The sequence below is a fragment of the Prionailurus bengalensis genome, chromosome B4 (assembly GCF_016509475.1).
Source record: "Prionailurus bengalensis isolate Pbe53 chromosome B4, Fcat_Pben_1.1_paternal_pri, whole genome shotgun sequence".
In the NCBI taxonomy this organism is placed as follows: domain Eukaryota; kingdom Metazoa; phylum Chordata; class Mammalia; order Carnivora; family Felidae; genus Prionailurus; species Prionailurus bengalensis.
The window spans coordinates 38,004,132-38,024,743 of record NC_057358.1 but is presented as its reverse complement, the minus strand read 5'-3'; the positions used below and the strand labels follow the sequence as shown (position 1 = coordinate 38,024,743).

Sequence of the window (20,612 nt, the reverse complement as noted above, 5' to 3'; positions counted from 1 at the left end):
AAGATACACTAGAGGGAAATTAAAAATAGTTAACTACAGGAGGAAGGCAGGGCAAGGGAAAAAGGGGACAGATATGGGAAGAGGCTTTAATTGTAATTTTTATTTTTTTTAACTATAGTGTTTAAAGTTTCTTTTGGACCATATGAAATTATTAATATTTAAAATTTGTGTCTCTATATATCTGATATAGAACATAAAATTGACTAAAGACAAGATCAGGACATATTTTTTAAGGTCCTATTTCTATCATATGTATGTATTTTGTCCTTAAGTGTATTTGTGCCCTAGAAATTGCATATTCACCTCATTTTTCTTAATTTTATTTTTAATTTTTTTAAATTTACATCCAAATTAGTTAGTATATAGTGCAACAATGATTTCAGGAGTAGATTCCTTAGTACCCCTTACCCATTTAGCCCGTCCCCCCTCGTATAACCCCTCCCATAACCCTCAGTTTGTTCTCCATATTTATGAGTCTCTTCTGTTTTGTCCCCCTCCCTGTTTTTATATTATTTTTGTTTCCCTTCCCTTACGTTCATGTTTTCTCTCTTAAAGTCCTCATATGAGTGAAGTCATATGATTTTTGTCTTTCTCTGACTAATTTCACTTAGCATAATACCCTCCACTTCCATCCATGTAGTTGCGAATGGCAAGATTACATTCTTTTTGATTGCCGAGTAATACTCCATTGTATGTATATACCACATCTTCTTTATCCATTCATCCCTCGATGGACATTTGGGCTCTTGCCATACTTTGGCTATTGTGGATAGTGCTGCTATAAACACGGGGGTGCATGTGTCCCTTCGAAACAGCACACCTGTATCCCGTGGATAAATGCCTAGTAGTGCAATTGCTGGGTCGTAGGCTAGTTCTATTTTTGATTTCTTGAGGAACCTACATACTGTTTTCCAGAGTGGCTGCACCAGCTTGCATTCCCATTACCTCATTTTTAAAATCTTAATCTAAATCCTAGCCCTCCTCTACCTGCCACTCTCTCTCGGACCATTCTTCCTCCCTAGTCTTACTGTCCCCAGACTACAGAATAAAGAGAACTACTGGATTATTCTTTGAATCTTTGAAAATCATGATAAGGGACAGAATCTAGGTAGATAGTAAGTACTTAACTAGATGTTAACACTCTGAGGCTTGAAAACCACTATATTAAATGAAAATGTTTGATAAAAGGTGGTAATAGGCCAGAAAAAACCCCACTCCCACATGGGCCCCCTCCACCTTTGCGCTTTCTGGGGCTTATTCTTTTCTTGCCCTCCAGATGCCTGGGCCATAGCCCTAGAAGGTAACATGCAAAGGAGCTTGGGCCCAATGGACCAAAAGACTAGGCAGAGCTGTAAAAAACGTTGGAGGCCCATTTCATATTTGAAGTGTTTCCAAAATTTCCATTAACATCAGGGTTTTTTGTTTGTTTGTTTGTTTGTTTGTTTGCCTAGGCTGTTCCTTCAAGTAGAAATGGAGAGATGGGTACAAAGAAAGGAATGTAAGGTAGGATCAGAGCTGAGACTTGAACCTGGATGTTTAGTTTCCCAGTTAAACCGTGTTTTTCTTTCCTCTCCTCATAGTCCCTAGAAAACCATCTATAGTCTATGATGCATAGACTATATGCAATCTATGAGTGCATATAAACCATTTTGTATAACTGCATGGCTAGCAGAATTATCTGGAATGTATTACTCCACTTTGAAAGGATATTAATAGAAGTGATATTGATACTTATGTGCCAAATCCTGGGCATTTAAAAAAAATTTTTTTTACACTTATTCATTTTTGAGAGACAAAGAGAGACAGAGCACAAGCAGGGGAGGGGCAGAGAGAGAGGGAGACACAGAATCTGAAGCAGGCTCCAGGTTCTGAGCTGTCAGCACAGAGCCTGACATGGGGCTCAAACTCACAAACCGCGAGATCATGACCTGAGCTTAAGTCAGACGCTTAACTGACTGAGCCACCCAGGCACCGGCCCACCCGCCCCACCCCGCTCCTGGGCATTTTACCTGGAATACCTCTACGGCTTCTAAACTCCGGAAATATTACTGTTCTCAAACCTTTAAAAGACTCACACCGTATCACAAGGGTGCTTAGTAAATATGTGGTAATAGGGACTAGTCGTTACAGTCACTGAACCCTTTGTAACTTCCTCTTCTGGATTACAGAATCAGTTTTAGTCAGTCATTTTAATGTACTTGTAATGTACATCCTTGGTCAGTAGGTGGTGCCATGAACCCATCTGTGGTTTAAGGCTTGCCTAAGTTCTGAGCATCAATGGCAAATCCTCCATTTGTTGTGGTTTCCCTGGCTTTTGGTGGATGAGAAGAGTGTGTGAGACTTTTAAGGAATGTACATTGACCAGGATAGCTAGGTGAAAAGCGGGAAGAAGAGGCAAAACAATCCATTATGCAATTGGTCAAGAAATGTGTCTGAGGGGGTGGGACAGGATCTGGCCAGTCCTTGGCAAGCCCCTAGCTGGGAAGATGAAAGGAGGGCTATAGATGGGAGTAAAGCAGCTATTAGACATATGGCATGAGTACACAGGCAGGAGCCATTCTATCTAGAGGGGGATCTGGAGGCTGAGGGAAAGGGCAACTTGCAACACCCCAGGTTTTCTCAGTGGAGCAAGATGTCTCCAGTGGTTAGGGAAAAGCAGTTCTGAGGTTTCGCACTTCCTTAGCACCCGACCCTGTCTCTCCCACATCATGTACCCCTGCCATTTCAGAATCTCTCACCAAAGACACATTGAGAATCTCCCCTCTCCAGTTCCTTAGTTTGAGCATCCATGGTCCTTTCCTGGGGTATCTGGCACTCCTCTCAGAAGTATCATCAGCTACGAAAGGCATAAAGCTGTCCAGGAGGTAACCAGAGTTCAATTCAAAACACAAGTAGATGGACCTCCACACTGTTGCCAGATGAGTGGGGGGAACCATACGCAAGAATTGAAGATCATATCAAAATCTCTCAATCTATAGATGAGGAAAGGGGCACATGGCAAATCATTGGCAGAAAGGGGGTCAGAACCCTGGGATTTGGCCTCAATCAAACCATCCCTTCATTTCTGTACCTGTAATGAATGCTATCTAAAGGAAGTGAATTGATGCTAGTTGTGTGATCTACTAAACTTCTGATTAAAAAGAACCTTTTGGGGGCACCTGGGTGGCTCAGTCAGTTAAGTGTCCAACTTCAGCTCAGTCAGGTCATGATCTCATGGTTTGTGAGTTTGAGCCCTGCTTTGCGCCCTGTGCTGACAGTGCGGACCCTGCTTGGGATTCTCTCTCTCTTCCTCTCTCTCTCTCTAAATAAATACAACTTAAGAAAAAAGAACCTTTTAAAGGCCTGTTTTAGAGTTTTAAAAAACACTTGCTAATATCTTTCATGTCAGTGACCATTGATATTATTCCTGGTCACTGAAAAGTACACAAAATTGTGTCACAAATGATGTTTAGCTAGCCACGCACTTTAACCAAAAAGAACCACGTGAAAAGAAAAACCAAGCTCTAAGAATTAAATTCTGACTCCAGCTCTCCTCCTAATTTTTAGGCACTTCCTGCTTCCTTCCACATGACTCATTTTCACTATGACACTGATAAGAGCAGGAAGGCCTGGTAAAGATTTGTGAGCACATTTTTTTTCAAATTGTCTCTATAAGGTGGCTCTAAAATGTGAACATGCAGAGGGAAGAGATAGGGTCTATTTCGGTTTTAGATATTTAATTTGTTTTGCTGCTAAATCAGTAAGCAGTACCAATGAAGAAGATCCAGGAGGCCGACTGGTGCAGGTTATCTACAACAATATAAAATCCCACCCTTCTGTGGCCCCCTCTTTGTTCAGTTCTTGGCTCCATCATCTATCTAGAAAATTCTTGGTGTCACGAATATGATGAGTCTAGACAATCTCTAGAATACAAACTTCTGAGTCTGCAGACTCCTGCTGTCCTGGGATGAGCTGATTTACATGATGAAAACGATTATTACAGGGGCCCCTGGGTGGCTCAGTTGGTTAAGCATCCAAATCTTGATCTCGGCTCAGGTCACGATCTCATGGTTTGTGGGATCGAGCTCCACATCAGGTTCTGGGCTGAGTGTGGAACCTGCTTGGGAATCTCTGTCTCCCTCGCTCTCTGCCCCTCCCCCACCCATGCCTTCTCTCTCAAAATAAATAAACTTAAAAAAAAGAAAATGATCATTATAGAACATGACTGCAAGAACTCTGTAAGGGATAGGACTTTGCAAAGAAGACGATGGCACATTTTTATATAAATTATCTTTATTTCTGTAGCATACAAAAGGTATAAATATGATTTATGTAAAACCAATCAGCTGCACGCTTAAGCAGAAAGTACAAGGAGCTGGGGGATAGATGTCTCTGAGCTGAACAGAGAGGAGGAAGCAGGATTAGATCCAGTAGTCCCATCAGGCTCCCTTTCCCCAGACACTGTCATATACGCAACTGGAGAGAAGTGAACAGCTTTCTGTTTTCAACAAGGGTTGATCGGACAGTCCATCAGGACGGTGGTGCCAGAGGCCTGAAGGGCTTTAGGGCACTTCTATGAATGAGGCACTTGATAGGAAGCATGCCTGAGATGGAAACCAGCCATGTCAAAACCAAGCAGATAGGATTTGCCAGCGGGGGATGAGTAAAGAGTCTTTTCATCTCCCGCATCTCTTTCCTTCCTTGCTATTTGATGTGGAGAAAGGAACAACGGGAAGCGGGGACGAAAAGGAAGTCCACAGAAAGGAAATATGATGGACCGACAGCCACTGATCCCTTGCCCCACGCTGGCCAACAGCTCAGTGCACACTGGGAGTTGAACAATGCTGAATGTAGAACTCACAAAGTTCTTGGATTCTCAAGATTCAGATGCATTCTGAGACTGGTGAACTGGTAGCAAGCAGAGTCATATGGTTTGTTGGGAGGTGCTAACAATCTGAAAGACTTGGCAAAACTCTTATGATCTGTGAGGAAAAGTGACAGGAGTGTGATCTCTACCAATGAGCCAGGCTTTAGGGAGCTGATAATATTTAGGTTAAGAAGAGAGGCCCAAAGCTCCACCTAACAAGGTCCACAGAGCTCAGAGTCAGCTAGCTGGTCCTCACCAAAGCCTCCCTGCCACCTCTCTGCACAATGACAACAAGTTTCGAGATATAATGTTCTCTTACCTCTTACATGGTCTATAGGGGTGTGTGTGTCCCTTTATACTAATGGCTCCATGTAATAGAGCTGTAGGAAGCACTCCTGGATTGGAAATGAAGGCAACTGTCAAATCACCCTGTCTTAACTAGACTAAGTCACCCCTAGACTTTATGCTTTCAGCCTAAACTGAAATTAAGACAACTGCATACGTTTCTCACATCCCTGATCACAACAAGTTTGGCCACAGCCACTTTGAGATTGCTGCTGGCCGACCTACTCTGAGGGAAGAAAGGGAAGAGGGGGACTGTGACATCAGTGCCTTCCAAGCCCCAGGGGGAAAGTAAGCTAGCCCCACCAAAGAAATACCACACTCCCTCTGATAAAGGCAGTGCAATGCCCGATTTATTTCCTAGTGAGCAGAACTTCTTCCCATAGGGAGGGTAAAGTGGCTGGCACTGGCTTCCCCCATGGGTACTTCAGGTAGGACAGCAGAATTAAGCCACCTGTGTGGACTCAAAATGATCACTGATGGGGGGTTTTCCCAGTTCTGAGGGTAAATGATGCTCTGGAAACCACTGTCACCAAAACAAGGTAAAAGCAAGGCTTACTTAATAACAACAACAAAAGGTAAAATAAAAAAATTTTTAAGTCCCATGTTGGGCATAATACTTATTTGAAAAAAAAATTTTTTAAATAAATTTTTAAGGGGTACCTGGCTGGCTTAGTCGGTAGAGCATGTGACTTTTGATCTCAGGGTCATGAGTTTGAGCCTCACGTTGGGCGTAAAACTTACTTAAAAAATAAAAAATAGAAAAATAAAAAACAGGTAAAAGCTATATGGATGTAGCCTTTTCAGATCCAATTTATGGGACCGTTGCTTCCCAGAGATATGCATTTCCCACTCATATGGCGTCATGACCACGGGCCCATTCTGGAAGATGCCCAGGTAACTTACAGAAATATACCTGGAGCAGGGGTCAGCAAACTATGGCCCACAGGCCAAATCTGGCCTGCTGCCTGTTTTTGTTAATGATGTTTCAGTGGAACACAGCTGCACTCATTCGTTTATGAGCTGGCCATGGCTGTGTTTGCAATACAACAACAGAACTGAGCAGCTGTGAGAGCCTCTCTGACCATTTACAAAAACAGTTTGCAGACTGAAGACCGAAGGCAATTTAGGGAACTATCCCACTCAGGAAAGGTCTTCAAGAAAAAAGACCCAAGTATTTACTCATTAGAACCTGATTCTAGCTGTACATTTCCAAGCACAGGAAATCGGACTCTTGAGGGCACAGAATCTGTTGGGCAATAACTTCCGGAGTCACCAATGTGCCCTGAACAAGAAGCTCTCTGTGCTTTGAACAGTCTGTCCCCCACGTTAAGCTGTGATCCCTGACCAGGTCCGTGAAACCCAGAGAAGTTGGGTGCATGTGTACATATACGCATGTGTATGCACATGTACCTATGTACACATGCACACGTGTATGTACACATACATACATACATACAGGGATTACTCCCAAAGGGGCAGGCAGTCACTCTTCAGTCCTGGGGCAAAAGCAAAGGAAGTGACTCAAAGCTGTGAGTGAGAAAACTCAGCCCTTTTTCTTTCTCTTATTCACATGCTAGCTTGCTGTCAAAGCTGGAAAGTCCAATGGCAAAGGCCTGAAGTGCACACAGTGGGTAGTTGTAGTCCAGGGTGAACACATCGTCTGCCACACGTCCAAACTGCATGACTATGTAGTCAGCTAGGAAAAGAAAGAAATTAGGACATTAGAAAATAGTGGGGCTGTACTGGGGAAAAGCCTATGAAAGATACAGGGAAAAAAATCCTTCAAATCGATAAGTTAATCACCAAGTCTCTTTAAAATGGGAAACTTTGAGAAGGATGGAAAGAGGCATTGACAAGAGTATCTGCTAACCATGAGCCAAGCTTCTATTACTATTCCTCTCAAATACAGAGAGCAGGAGACCACTCATGACTAGCATGACAGGACAAGAGGAGGGAACAGTACAAGCTCCACGGACCAGAGTTTGAATGAGGGTCATTTGCATCTGCTTCCCAAACAGTGGTTCAGAAGTTTTACTCTAAAGGGCTGCCTGGGTGGCTCCATCGGTTAAGCATCTGTTGATTTCAGCTCAGGTCATGACCTCAAGGTTCATGAGATTGAGCCCCACATAGGACTCCAAGCTGTCAGCACACAGAGCCTGCTTGAGATTCTCTCTTGTGTGCTCTCTCTCAAAAATAAACTTTTTTTTTTTAAAAAAAATAAGTTTTATTTTAAACTACACTTCAATCTTTCCAAAGAAATCATTTCTTTCTTAAATAATTTTCCCCTGGGGGTGGGTGGGGGGGGCACCTGGGTGGCTCAGGCGGTTGAGCAACCAACTTTAGCTGAAGTTATGATCTCATGGGTTGTGAGTTTGAGCCCTGCATCAGGCTTGCTGCTGTCAGCACGGAGCCCACTTCAGATCCTCTGTCTCCCCTCTCTCTCTGCCCCTCCCCAGCTCATGCTATCTCTCTCAAAAATAAATAAACATTTAACTAATAATAACAATAATTCTCCCCTGGGCAGAACTTCCTGTCAATGATAGGAAGTGCTCATTTCCCCACCGTGTAAGAGCATCTTTCCTCCTATTCCCACCCAACCCTTCCTGCAGGCTCACGGTCATTCTCGTGGACTATCTGAAAGTTCTTCACAGATGCCTGAGTGACCCGGCCGTGGAAGTTCAGGACATAAGACTGTGTGTCGTCATTCCAGACTGGGGACTTGTTGTGCAGTTCAATCAAGTTTTCCATGGTTTTATTCTGCCATTTGGAAAGCAAGCTCTCATGGTCCTGTTTGAAGAGAAAAATCACTGCTTTGTACTGAGAACCACAGGAAATCATTCACTTTCAGCTCTGTGAAGTAGAAGGTAGAGTAGGAGAGTATTTCCTCCATTGCAGAAAGGGTACAACAGAAACAAAGAAAGCCCACAGTGAAGGCAGCTTTTAAAAATTGTGGTAGATTATCTAGCATTGCTCTTGGCAGACCAAGTGGTTTCAAGTCAACCACTTTGGCAATTCTGCTGCAACGGCCCTCATCCTGAGGTTCGGGACTGATCACTCTCGTGAAGAACGGTATGAGCCACACTCCACTTTGGGATTCTTTAAGAATCAATACTTTTTGTATTGATCTCATCTGTACTGTATTCTTGTCTTTGAGGTTCCTTTGTTGATTAAATACGTTCTTACTTACATTTCGTGGCCGAAATGGGATCCGTTCATGATTCATATTCATTCCTGGAATGATCACAGACATTTTCCTAGGACCTTTAAATCCAAGTACATTTGTTTCCTGGAAGACAGAATAAGGCAGGAATTTGAAAACGGAAAGGAAAAACACATGACTTTCTTGGGCATGTAAAATGTCCAGTGATGATGTCAAAAACACTAAAAACTATTTTATTACTTTACTGTAGGTGAACAAAGAGACAGAGTCAAAACAAGGAAGGTAATACTATACTTCCTTTTAAACCTAATTTGAACACTTGAATTTAAAACAGATTCTATTGGCTTGAAACTTTATTCTCTTTACTCTTAAGTGAAACTTGAGACAACTGTGAGCACTTTCCAATTTTGTCCTCAACACAGGGGCGCCTGGGTGGCTCAGTCAGTTAAATGTCTGACTCTTGATTTCAGCTCCGCTTATAATCTCACAGTAGTGAGATCCAGTGCAGAGCCAGCTAGGGATTCTCTCTCTCCCTCTCTCTCTGCCCCTCCCTCATTCATGAGTACATGCACTCTCTCAAAATAAATAAATAAACTTAAAAAAACTAATTTTGGGGGCGCCTGAGTGGCTCAGTCAGTTAAGCATCCGGCCCTTGGTTTCAGCTAAGGTCATGATGTCACAGTTGTGAGTTCAGGCCCCACATCAAGCTCTGTGCTGACAGTACAGAGCCTGTTTGGAATTCTCTCTCTCTGCCCCTAACCCACTTGCTCTCTCTCTCAAAATAAATAAATAAACTAAAAAATATTTTATTTTTTAATTTTGTCATCATCAATAAATATTTATTTCCCAATGAGGACATATGATATACAATGAGAATTACAGCTTAAATTATATAGGGAATGTACCAGGAAGTAAAAACTTCAAATGCCTGTATCCACATTAGGAATATAATCAGTGGTATTGTAATAGCCATATATTCAGGACAGATGGTAGCCACATTTGTTGTGAACATAGCATAATGTATAAACTTGTCAATCACTAAGTTGTATACCTGAAATTAATGTAACATTATGTGTCACCTATATAAATAAAAAATAATGATCATAATACTATACTTTCAAGTATATTTGCAAGTTGCTAAGAGAGTAGATCTTAAAAGTTCTTATAAGAAAAACAGCTGTAACCATGCGTGGTGATGGATATTAACTAAACTTAATAACTAAACTTATTAACTGAATGTGATGATCATTTTGCAATATATACATATATATAAAATCATTACATTATACATATGAAACTAATATGCCAATTACACCTCAATTAAAAAAAAAACAATAAACTTAGGAGCACCTGGGTGGCTGAGGGTACAGCCTGCTTGGGATTCTTTCTCTCTCCCTCTAACTCTCTCTCCCACTCTCTCTCTAAACACATACTTTCTCTCTAAAATAAATAAAACGAAAACTAAAAATGAAAAAAAAAAAAACCCTAAAAAACCTTAAATGCCTGTCAGGCCAGGCAGATTATATATGAATAAAATAAGCACATTAAAAAGGTAAATATACACGTTTGTATGTATACCTATACATATATACATGTACACGTGTACATACATATATTTGGAAGTTATGCATAGTTAAAACATGTAATGGAGAAATGAAGCTAGGAGAAAAAAACACTATACATTATAAAAATATTAAGTTAGCCATTTAATTTCACAACATTTCATGGGAAATTATGAGATTAATTCCAATTTATGAAAAAGTTGTGACTTTGGGATCAAAGCAACAGGTTAAGTCAGGTTAATTGCTTCTTATTTTCTTTCACTCAATGACTTTTGAGTGCTTACCATGCACTGGGCCCTGTGCTAGTGGGGATGTAGCAGAGAATAAGAGTTTACAAGAGAAGGTTCGTGTGGCACAAGCAGTAACAAGTATAATGTGTAAGTTACTAGAGGAAGCACAGGGGCCATGGGGATGTATACATACAAAGGTCAACTCTATCAAATGGTCAGAAAAGACTTCTCCGATGGCATCAGTTGGTTAGACAAAGGACAAGGAGGGGGAAAGGAGAGGCTCTCGGGTAAGGAAAGATCACACGGTGCACCAAGGCAATGAGGGGGCTGTTATGTCTCCCATTATGGGAACAGGACAGGGCCAGGGCCGTTAGAAGAGTCTGGAGGAAAGGCCAAAGCATTAGGGCTTTATTCTGTATGCAGTGGGTAGTCACTAAATGCTGTGAAGCAAAAGAACCACAGGATTTACTGGCACTGTGTTTTAGAAAGATCCATCTGGCAGCAGTATAGAGTGAATCAGGGAAACACTAAAAGTAAGGAGAGATCAGTTTCTACTTTGTTGTAACCTCTGGCCAGTGGGTAAGAGATAATAAAGGACTGAGTTAATACAATGGCATTAGGAAATAAAAGAGCAGACAAGAAATGTTTTTAAAAAATTAAAAACAACCAAACTTGGCAATTCATAAATAATTAAAATGAATACACAGAAAAAACGATACCAGCAACAGAAAAGGGGGATCATAGAGATAGAAACAAGCTTGGGAGGGAAGATAGTGAGTTCAGTATTGGTTAGGTTTAAAGGGCCAGCAGGACACCCAGGAGATTAAGGAAAAGACTCAGGAAAAGAGTGCGTTCCGAGACTGGCACATACGTAACAGATGGCTGCCAGCTCCTGCCGGGTATAGGCCTTCTCTACCAGACCCTGGGCCTTGGCTGGGCTGACACCGTGATCGTAAACTGTAAACTTGGTCCCCATGAGGTTGGATCTAGAATCAAGAGGAAAAAGTCGCCATTAATGATCTATATTTTTGTTCCTACACAAATACAAATCTAGGACAGGTATGTAACAGAGTGGAAGTCCATTTGCCTGTTCTCCAAATGTTCATCACTACTTTTTCAAAGATCACTCATTAAATAAGGAAGGGACTTAGATTTTCTGTTAACTTCTATGTTTTTTTAAGATTACAACATCAGTACATGCTCATTGCAAAGAAGATATGGATTGTTTTGGGTCACCTGGGTGGCTCAGTCTCTTGAGTGTCCGACTTCGGCTCATGTCACAATCTCACAGTTCATTGAGTTCGAGCCCTGCATCAGGCTCTCTGCTGTCAGCTCAGAGCCTGTTTGGGATCCTCTGTCCCCTCTCTCTCTGCCCCTCCCCTGCTCATACTCTCTCTCTCAAAAATGAATAAACATGGGGCGCCTGGGTGGCGCAGTCGGTTAAGCGTCCGACTTCAGCCAGGTCACGATCTCGCAGTCCGGGAGTTCGAGCCCTGCGTCGGGCTCTGGGCTGATGGCTTGGAGCCTGGAGCCTGTTTCCGAGTCTGTGTCTCCCTCTCTCTCTGCCCCTCCCCCGTTCATGCTCTGTCTCTCTCTGTACCAAAAATAAATAAACGTTGAAAAAAAAAATTAAAAAAAAAAAATGAATAAACATTAAAAAAAAAAAGAAAAAAAGAAATTGTTCTAAAACAATAGGAATAAAAGTATCAGAAAGAATAGATCAGTAAAACAAGGCTGCACTCACCTGAGTTTGCCAATGTAACTTTCCCCTTCACGAGATAAATCTGTTGGATCAGTGGAGATAAGATAGTTGGATGTTTTGCTCTTTTTCCGCTTTCTACCTGCAAGAATAAATATCTGGAAAAAGAAAAAAATGTCAGTCAAAAATGTCAAGAGAACCACCGTGGCTTATTCCTTTTTTTTTTTTTTTTAAGTTTATTTATTTTTGAGAGAGAGACAACATGAGTGGGGAAGGGGCAGGGAGAGAGGGAGACAGAGGATTCCAAGCAGGCTCCTCGTTGTCAGCACCAAACCTGATGCAGGGCTCGAGCTCATGAACCATGAGATCCTGACCTGGGCTGAAGTCAGGCACTTAACCGACTGAGCCACCCAGGTGCCCCATCCCATCCTTCCAATTCTTTACTGCAGCTGCTTTCCTCATATTCCTTTTTGTATCTTCAGTGATATGAATACTGTCGTATTTATGCATCCTTCCTAAATCCCACTAGACTTGGACAATGACAGGGAAGCAGGAGAATGGCAGTAGTTAAGGAAGGGACTTTGAAATCAAACACAGGTTTGAGTCTGGCTCTGCCACGTATTAGTGTGACTTGAGGTGGGTATGTCACCCTCTATGCCCCAGTTACTCATCTATGAAGCAGGGATAAGAAATCCTATCTCACAAGATTGTGATAAGGATTATAGGAGATATTATATACATGAAGCATTTAGCACATGCCTGGTACAGCATAAACAATAAATAGTGGTTATAACAACAATGATATAAATCATCATCTCATTTCTGTGCTGTTAAAATCATCCACTTAGACCTGGCAGCAGCAATACAAAATACATTGTTCATTAGCAAGTATTAAATTGCCTCAAATTTGTATTTAAAGTAAATTAGAATTCCTAAAGTGAGAAATAAGACATTTCACTTGCATGCTGTTCTGTATTTCCACTTCCTCCTATCCCCTAAAGCTTGCTCTTTCTTCCACAATGTCATGTTCTACCATAATAAAAATAAAAACCAAAGAGCACACAGTAACACCCTCCCCCTGCCAAAAAGTTGGATAGAGGTGCAAATAATTACATTCAAATATTCTCCTCTACTTTCTTATATTCTGGATAAAACTTTTTTCTTTGGGGTGGAACAGATTTTGCCTATGAGACTATGAGCTCTTTCTTTGAAGACAGAACACAGCACCTAGGAGTTAGGAAGTACAATCTGCTTCCAGATGACTTAGTCTGTTACCAGTGCTGTTCCTCTATCCTAAGGCCCTTCAACAATCTATTCCCACAACATTCTTCCCCTCTATTTCAAGGTTTGTCTTAAGAATCAATTCTTAGGGTGGCTAAAATGAACAAATCAGTGACTATAGATGCTGGAGAGGATGTGAAGAAATGGGAACCCTCTTGCACTGTTGGTGGGAATGCAAACTGGAAAACAGTGTGGAGGTTCCTCAAAAAATTAAAAATAGACCTACCCTATGACCCAGCAATAGCACTGCTAGGAATTTACCCAAGGGATACAGGAGTCCTGATGCATAGGGGCACATGTACCCCAATGTTTATAGCAGCACTCTCAACAATAGCCAAATTATGGAAAGAGCCTAAATGTCCATCAACTGATGAATGGATAAAGAAATTATGGTTTATATACACAATGGAATACTACCTGGCAATGAGAAAGAATGAAATATGGCCTTTTGTAGCAACATGGATGGAACTGGAGAGTGTTATGCTAAGTGAAATAAGTCATACAGAGAAAGACAGATACCATATGTTTTCACTCTTATGTGGATCCTGAGAAACTTAACAGAAGACCATGGGGGAGAGGAAGGAAAAAAAAATTAGAGAGGGAGGGAGGCAAACCATAAGAGACTCTTAAAAACTGAGAATAAACAGGGTTGATGGAGGGTGGGAGGGAGGGGAAAGTGAGTGATGGGCATTGAGGAGAGCACCTGTTGGGATGAGCACTGGGTGTTGTATGGAAACCAATTTGACAATAAATTTCATATTTAAAAAACAAAGAATCAATTCTCAGGGTGCCCAGGTGGCTAAGTAGGTTGAGCGTCCAGCTCTTGGTTTTGGCTCAGGTCATGATCCTGGAGTCGTGGGATTGAGCCCATGTCAGGCTCTGTGCTGAGTGTGGAGTCTGCTTGGGATTCTCTCTCTCTCTGTCTCTCTCTCTCTCACTCTCCCCCCTGTCCCTCTCTCCCACACTCACTCTCCCAAATAAATAAAAGAAAAATATTTTAAAAAATGTTTTTAGTGTTTTATTTATTTTTTGAGACAGCGTGAGTGGGGGAGGGGCAGAAAGAGAGGGGGACAGAGGATCCAAAGTGGGCTCCATGCTGACAGGCTGACAGCACCAAGTCTAATGCGGAACTCTGAGATCAGGACCTGAGCCAAAGTCATTCACTTAACCAAATAAGCCACCCAGGCACCCCTAAACAAAAAAAAAAATTTTTTTTTAAAGAATCATTTCTCATACCTTCCGATTTTCATCTTTTTCCAAGTGCATATAGTAGGTGGGGAAGAGACCCCGATCCATTCCTTTTTTATCCCTGGTTATCCGACACTTTACTGTAATACCCCGAGGGGCAGGACTATATGCAAAGTCCTCCAAATTCTCCACTTCTCCCAGCTGGTTATCACTTTGTTGGGCTGCAGTACCATAAGCTCCTGTATCCTGAAAGAACAGCCACACGTGAGCGATAGAGGTTGGATCAGAAAACTTGTTATTCTTGTCAAGAAACAACATACAAAATAATTGAGTGACTTATCCCTATGTCTCTAGTCTTCTGACAAAATAAAGGGAAACTCTGAGAAGTGAAATAGGCATATGAATATTGGGAATAATGAAGGAGCCAAGTACAAAAGTGGGATATAACTTCACAATAGCTGGCTTGAGACACAAGAAATTTAGGGGGGGGGGGTCATGAACTTTAAGACTAAATTTGAGCTTAAATCTTTTGAAAGAGGGGCACCTGGGTGGCTCAGTTGGTTAAACATCTGACAGGCTCAGGTCATGATCTCATGGTTCATAAGTTCAAGCCCCGCATCAGGCTCTCCACTCTTAGCACAGAGCCCACTTTGAGTCCTCTGTCCCTCCCCTTCTCTGCCCATTTCCTACACGCGCATGTGCATGCACTCTCTCCTTCTCTCTCTCAAAAATAAAACATTTTTGGGGCGCCTGGGTGGCGCAGTCGGTTAGGCGTCCGACCTCAGCCAGGTCACGATCTCGCGGTCCGTGAGTTCGAGCCCCGCATCGGGCTCTGTGCTGACGGCTCAGAGCCTGGAGCCTGTTTCCGATTCTGTGTCTCCCTCTCTCTCTGCCCCTCCCCCGTTCATGCTCTGTCTCTCTCTGTCCCAAAAATAAATAAACGTTGAAAAAAAAAAATTAAAAAAAAAAAAAAAACATTTTTAAAAATCTTTTGAAGGAACCCTCATTCAGTAATCCTGTTTAAATATTAGAGATGCATTTGGGAAATAGTTAAATAAGTTCCAAAGGAAGAAGTTTCAGAACTACGTACTGTGGTTGATTTCTGGCTGGATGCAGAATTGGGTCTCTCTGCATCTGAATATGGCGAATGACATAATTTCTTTCCTTCTTCTTCCCCATCAGTCTCCTCTTCATCAAAGTTCAAACTACCTGAGATACCTGGAAGAAAGGAAGAACTGTCAAAACTGCCAACACTGGTTTAAAAACTAAATCTTCAAATCAAAATAATTTTAATTTTCTTGCTTAAAACATCCCAGCTATTCTGACTTAAAATGTAGCTATTTTATCCAAATTTTGACAGCTCTTTCTTCATATTCTCACTCAGATCTATCCCTTATTTTCCGTTTCCACTGTTGTCATGTATCTGATACAGAATTAATATCCAGAATACATAAAGCACTCCTACAACAATAGCAAAACAAACAACCCAATTCAGAAATAGGTAAAGAACATGAATAGACATTTCTTCAAAGAAGATATGTAAGTGGCCAATAAGCCCATGAAAAGATGCTCACTGCTAAGTGAAATATGCCAGTCACAAAAGGACAAATATTAAAAAAAAAAAGGACAAATATTTTATGATTCCACTTATATGAGAAATCTAGAGTAGTCAAACTCATAGAGACAGAAAGTAGAATAGTGGTTACCTGGGATGCAGGGCATAGAAGAATGGGGAGTTATTATTTAATGATATAGAGTGTTTTTTTTTTTAACGTTTATTTATTTTTGAGACAGAGAGAGACACAGCATGAACGGGGGAGGGGCAGAGAGAGAGGGAGACACAGAATTGGAAGCAGGCTCCAGGCTCTGAGCCATCAGCCCAGAGCCCGACGCGGGGCTCGAACTCGCGGACCGCGAGATCCTGACCTGAGACGAAGTCGGACGCTCAACCGACTGAGCCACCCAGGCGCCCCATAATGATATAGAGTTTTATGGGAAGATGAAAAAGTTCTGGAGATGGATGGTGGTGATAGTTGCACAACAATGTGACTGTACTTAATGTCACTGACCTGTACACTTAAAAATGGGTAAAATAATAAATTTTACGTTATGTGTATTTTACCACAGTTTTAAAAATTCAATGATCTAGGGGCACCTGTGTGGCTCAGTTGGTTAAGCGTCCGACTTCAGCTCTGGTCATGATCTGGCAGTTTGTGAGTTCAAGCCCTGTGTTGGGCTCTGTGCTGACAGCTCAGAGCCTGGAGCCTGCTTCAGATTCTGTGTATCCCTCTCTCTCTGCCCCTCCCCTGCTCATGCTCTGTCTCTCAATAATAAATAAACGTTAAAAAGTAAATAAAAGAGGGGCGTCTGGGCGGCTCAGTCAGTTAAGCGTCCGACTTCGGCTCAAGTCATGATCTCGCAGTCTGTGGGTTCAAGCCCCATGTTGGGCTCTGTGCTGACAGCTGAGAGCCTGGAGCCTGTTTCAGGTTCTGTGTCTCCCTCTCTCCCTGCCCCTCTCCCGCTTGCCCTCTGTCTCTCTCTCAAAAATAAATAAACTTAAAAAAATTAAAATATAAATAAAAAAATACATAAATAATCTATTGTTCTCTACTACACCAGTTACTTTTTCGTTTTCCAGAATTTTGTTCATCTCTAAGTCTAGTTAACTAATTTGAGTTGGGAATGTTTGAAATGCCTTAGATTTATGAAGCATCTTTTTTTAATTTTAATTTTTTAATTTAATTTTATTTTTTAAGATGAAATTTATTGTCAAATTGGTTTCCATACAACACTCAGTGCTCATCCCAACAGGTGCCCTCCTCAATACCCCTCACCCACCCTCCCCTCCCTCCCACCCCCCCATCAACCCTCAGTTTTTCTCTGTTTTTAAGAGTGTCTTATGTTTTGGCTCCCTCCCTCTCTAACTTTTTTTTTTTCTTCCTCTCCCCCATGGTCTTCAGTTAAGTTTCTCAGGATCCACATAAGAATGAAAACACATGGTATCTGTCTTTCTCTGTATGACTTATTTCACTTAGCATAACACTCTCCAGTTCCATCCATGTTGCTACAAAAGGCCATATTTCATTCTTTCTCTTTGCCACGTAGTATTCCATTTATTTTTATTTTTTTATGAAGCATCTTTTATGAAAAATTAAAAACTATTTGATTAAAAACTATTTTCTCATTTTATCCTCACATTTATATGAGTTCAAAGAGGAGGTACTGGTAGTCTTTCTTGTTTTGTTTCTTGTTTATGGATCATATCTAGGGAGGAACACAGACATAAAATAAAGTGTGATGTGTGTTGTAACAGAAGTATAGTACTCAAATTTATATGTGATAATATCAGGCTGAGGAAGAATCATTTGCCCAAGAGAAAGACGCAGAGCCAAGACTGAAACTAAATTCCCTTTTCTCTTTAGGATAAAGTTATCCCTCATATCCAAATTATGAATTTATAAGTAGACTTAAAAATAAGCAGTGTGGCTTTTTTCTCAAACCATTTCTGCTTACATTCAACCATCTCAGAGGACGGACAACTATGATCTATTCAGTTCGCATTATGACTTTCAGTGGCATGTTGAATAAAAGTGGTGAGAGTGGATATCCTTGTCTTGTTCCTGACCTTAGGGGGAAAGCTCTCAGTTTTTCCCCATTAAAGATGATGTTAGCTATAGGTTTTTCATATATGGCCTTTATTATGTTTAGGTATGTTCCCTCTAAACCTACTTTGTTGAGAGTTTTTATCATGTTGAGAGTTTTCTGCATCTATTGAAATGATCATATGGTTCTTATTGTTTCTCTTATTGATGTGATGTGGATTGAATAAATTCCACTTGATTGTGGTGGATAATTTTTTAAGGTGTTGCTGGATTTGGTTTGCTAGTATTTTGTTGAGGATCTTTGCACCCATGTTCATTGGAGATACTGGCTTGTAGTTTTCTTTTTTTGTGATATCTTTATCTGGTTTTGGAACCAGGGTAATGCTGGTCTCATAGAATGAATTTGTAAGTTTTCCTTCCTCTTCTATTTTTTGGAATAGTTCGAGAAGAATAGGCATTAACTCTTCTTTAAATGTTTGGTAGAATTCGCTTCTGAAACCATCTGGTCCTGCACTTTTGTTTGTTGGGGAGTTTTTTTAAATTACTGATTCTATTTATTTTCTGGTAACCAATCTGTTCAAATTTTCTATTTCTTCCTGTTTCAGTTTTGGTAGGTTATAGGTTTCTAGGAATGTACCCACTTTTCTGTCCAATTAGTTGGCATATAGTTTTTCATAATATTCTAATTGTATTTCTGTGGGGTTGGTTGCTATTTCTCCTCTCATTTATTTGAATTCTTTGTCTTTTATTTCTTGATAAGTCTGGCTAGAGGTTTATCAATTTTATTGACTTTTTTCAAAGAACCAGCTCCTGGTTTCATTGATCTGTTCTATTATTTTTTTTAGTTTCTGTATCATTTATTTCTGCTCTAATCTTTATTATTTCTTTCCTTGTGATGGTTATTAGGCTTTGTTTGTTGTTCTTTTTCTAGCTCCTTTAGGTATAAGGTTAGGTTATTTGATACTTTTCTTGCTTCTTGAGGTAGTCCTGTATTGCTATATACTTCTCTCTTGGAATGGTTTTTGCTGCATCCCAAAGGTTTTGAACCTCTCCCTCTCTAAAAAAAAGAAATGCAGGGTATGACTTCAATCTTTTTGAATTTGTTGGGGTTTGTTTTGTGGCCTAATATGTGATCTATTCTGGAGAATATTCTATGTACACTTGAAAAGAATGTGTATTCTGCTGTTTTAGGATGGAATGTTTTGAATACATCTGTGAAACCCATCTGGTACATTGTGTCATTCAAAGTCATTGTTTCCTTATTGATTTTGTTTGGATGATCTGTCTATTGATGATCTGTCTATTGATATAGTATTGTATTACTATTGATTAGTTCCTCTATGTTTGTTGTTAACTGTTTTATATATTTGGGTACTCCAATATGGGTGCATATTTACAATTGTTATATCCTTTTTTTTTTTTTTTTTTATTTTACAGAGAGGGAGCACAAGCAGGGGACAGGGGGAGAGGGAGACAGAATCTTAAGCAGGCTCTACGCTCAGCATGGAGCCCAACATAGGGCTCAATCACACGACCCTAGGATCATGACCTAAGCTGAAATCAAGAGTTGGACACTCAACTGACTGAGCCACCCAGGCACCCCTACAATTGTTATTATTTTCTTGTTGTACTGTCCCCTTTATGATTATATAGTGTCCTTCTTTTGTCTTGTTACAGTCTTTTTTTTTAAGGATTTTTAAAAAATGTATTTATTTGAGAGAGCACATATGAGTGGGGGAGGGACAGAGACAGAAAGAGGGAGAGTGAGAGAGGGAGAATGAATCCCAAGCAGGCTCTGCACTGTTAGCACAAAGCTTGATGCAGCACTCGATCTCATGAAAAGTGAGGTCATGACCTGGGCTGAAATCAAGATTCAGGGGCACCTGGGTGGCGCAGTCGGTTAAGCGTCCGACTTCAGCCAGGTCACGATCTCGCGGTCCATGAGTTCAAGCCCCGCGTCAGGCTCTGGGCTGATGGCTCAGAGCCTGGAGCCTGTTTCCGATTCTGTGTCTCCCTCTCTCTCTGCCCCTCCCCCGTTCATGCTCTGTCTCTCTCTGTCCCAAAAATAAATAAACGTTGAAAAAAAAAAATTAAAAAAAAAAAAAAAGATTCAGATGCTTAACCAACTGAGCCACCCAGGCCCTATAGCCTTTATTTTGTCTAAATAAGTATTGCTACTCTGGCTTTCTTTTGACATCCATTTGCATGATAAATGTTTCTCCATTCCCTCACTTTCAATCTGCAGGTACCTTTAGGTATAAAACGAGTCTCTTTAAACAGCATATGGATAGGCCTTTTTTTTTTTTTTTAATCTATTCTGTCACCCTGTCTTTTGATTGGAGTGTTTACTATTTATATTCGAAGTATTGATAGATTTGTCTTCATTGCCATTTTATTACTTGCTGTGTGGTTGTTTCTGAAGATTTTCTCTGATCCTTTCTTGTCTTTCTTTCATGGTGCTGGGGTTTTTAATAATATATTTGGATTTCTTTCTCTTTATTCTTTGCATATTTATTAGTGGTTTTTGATTTGTGGTTAGTATTAGGTTTGCATATAACCTCTTCTGCATGTAGCAGCCTATATAGTCTATATTAAGTTGATGATCATTTAAGTTTGAACCCATTCCTTACTCCTCTCTTCCCCACTCTAGGTATATGATGTTATATTTTACATCATTTTATTTTGTGAGTTCCTTGACT

At 40.8% G+C, this 20,612-nt stretch overlaps 1 protein-coding gene and 1 non-coding gene across 5 annotated transcripts in view; one reads left to right on the top strand and one right to left on the bottom strand.

Moving 5' to 3' along the window:
- Nucleotides 1-5,849: 5,849 nt before the first annotated feature.
- TRNAK-UUU lies at nt 5,850-5,922 on the top strand. Its single transcript has one exon. It is a non-coding gene; the product is annotated as a tRNA-Lys (tRNA).
- Nucleotides 5,923-6,719: 797 nt separating this feature from the next.
- The window catches only part of TULP3 (TUB like protein 3), a 66,132-nt gene continuing 52,239 nt past the window's right edge, over nt 6,720-20,612 (bottom strand). For 3 of the 4 annotated variants that reach the window (XM_043562006.1, XM_043562004.1, XM_043562005.1), the window contains 7 exons: nt 15,402-15,529; nt 14,360-14,557; nt 11,888-12,000; nt 11,015-11,129; nt 8,379-8,477; nt 7,807-7,978; nt 6,720-6,887 (listed from right to left, as the gene is read on the bottom strand). In XM_043562006.1, the coding sequence (XP_043417941.1) occupies nt 6,754-6,887; nt 7,807-7,978; nt 8,379-8,477; nt 11,015-11,129; nt 11,888-12,000; nt 14,360-14,557; nt 15,402-15,529 (959 nt within the window). In that variant the 3' untranslated portion in view covers nt 6,720-6,753. The remainder of the gene's footprint in view (nt 6,888-7,806; nt 7,979-8,378; nt 8,478-11,014; nt 11,130-11,887; nt 12,001-14,359; nt 14,558-15,401; nt 15,530-20,612) is intronic. The other variant, XM_043562007.1, reaches the window with a different exon arrangement.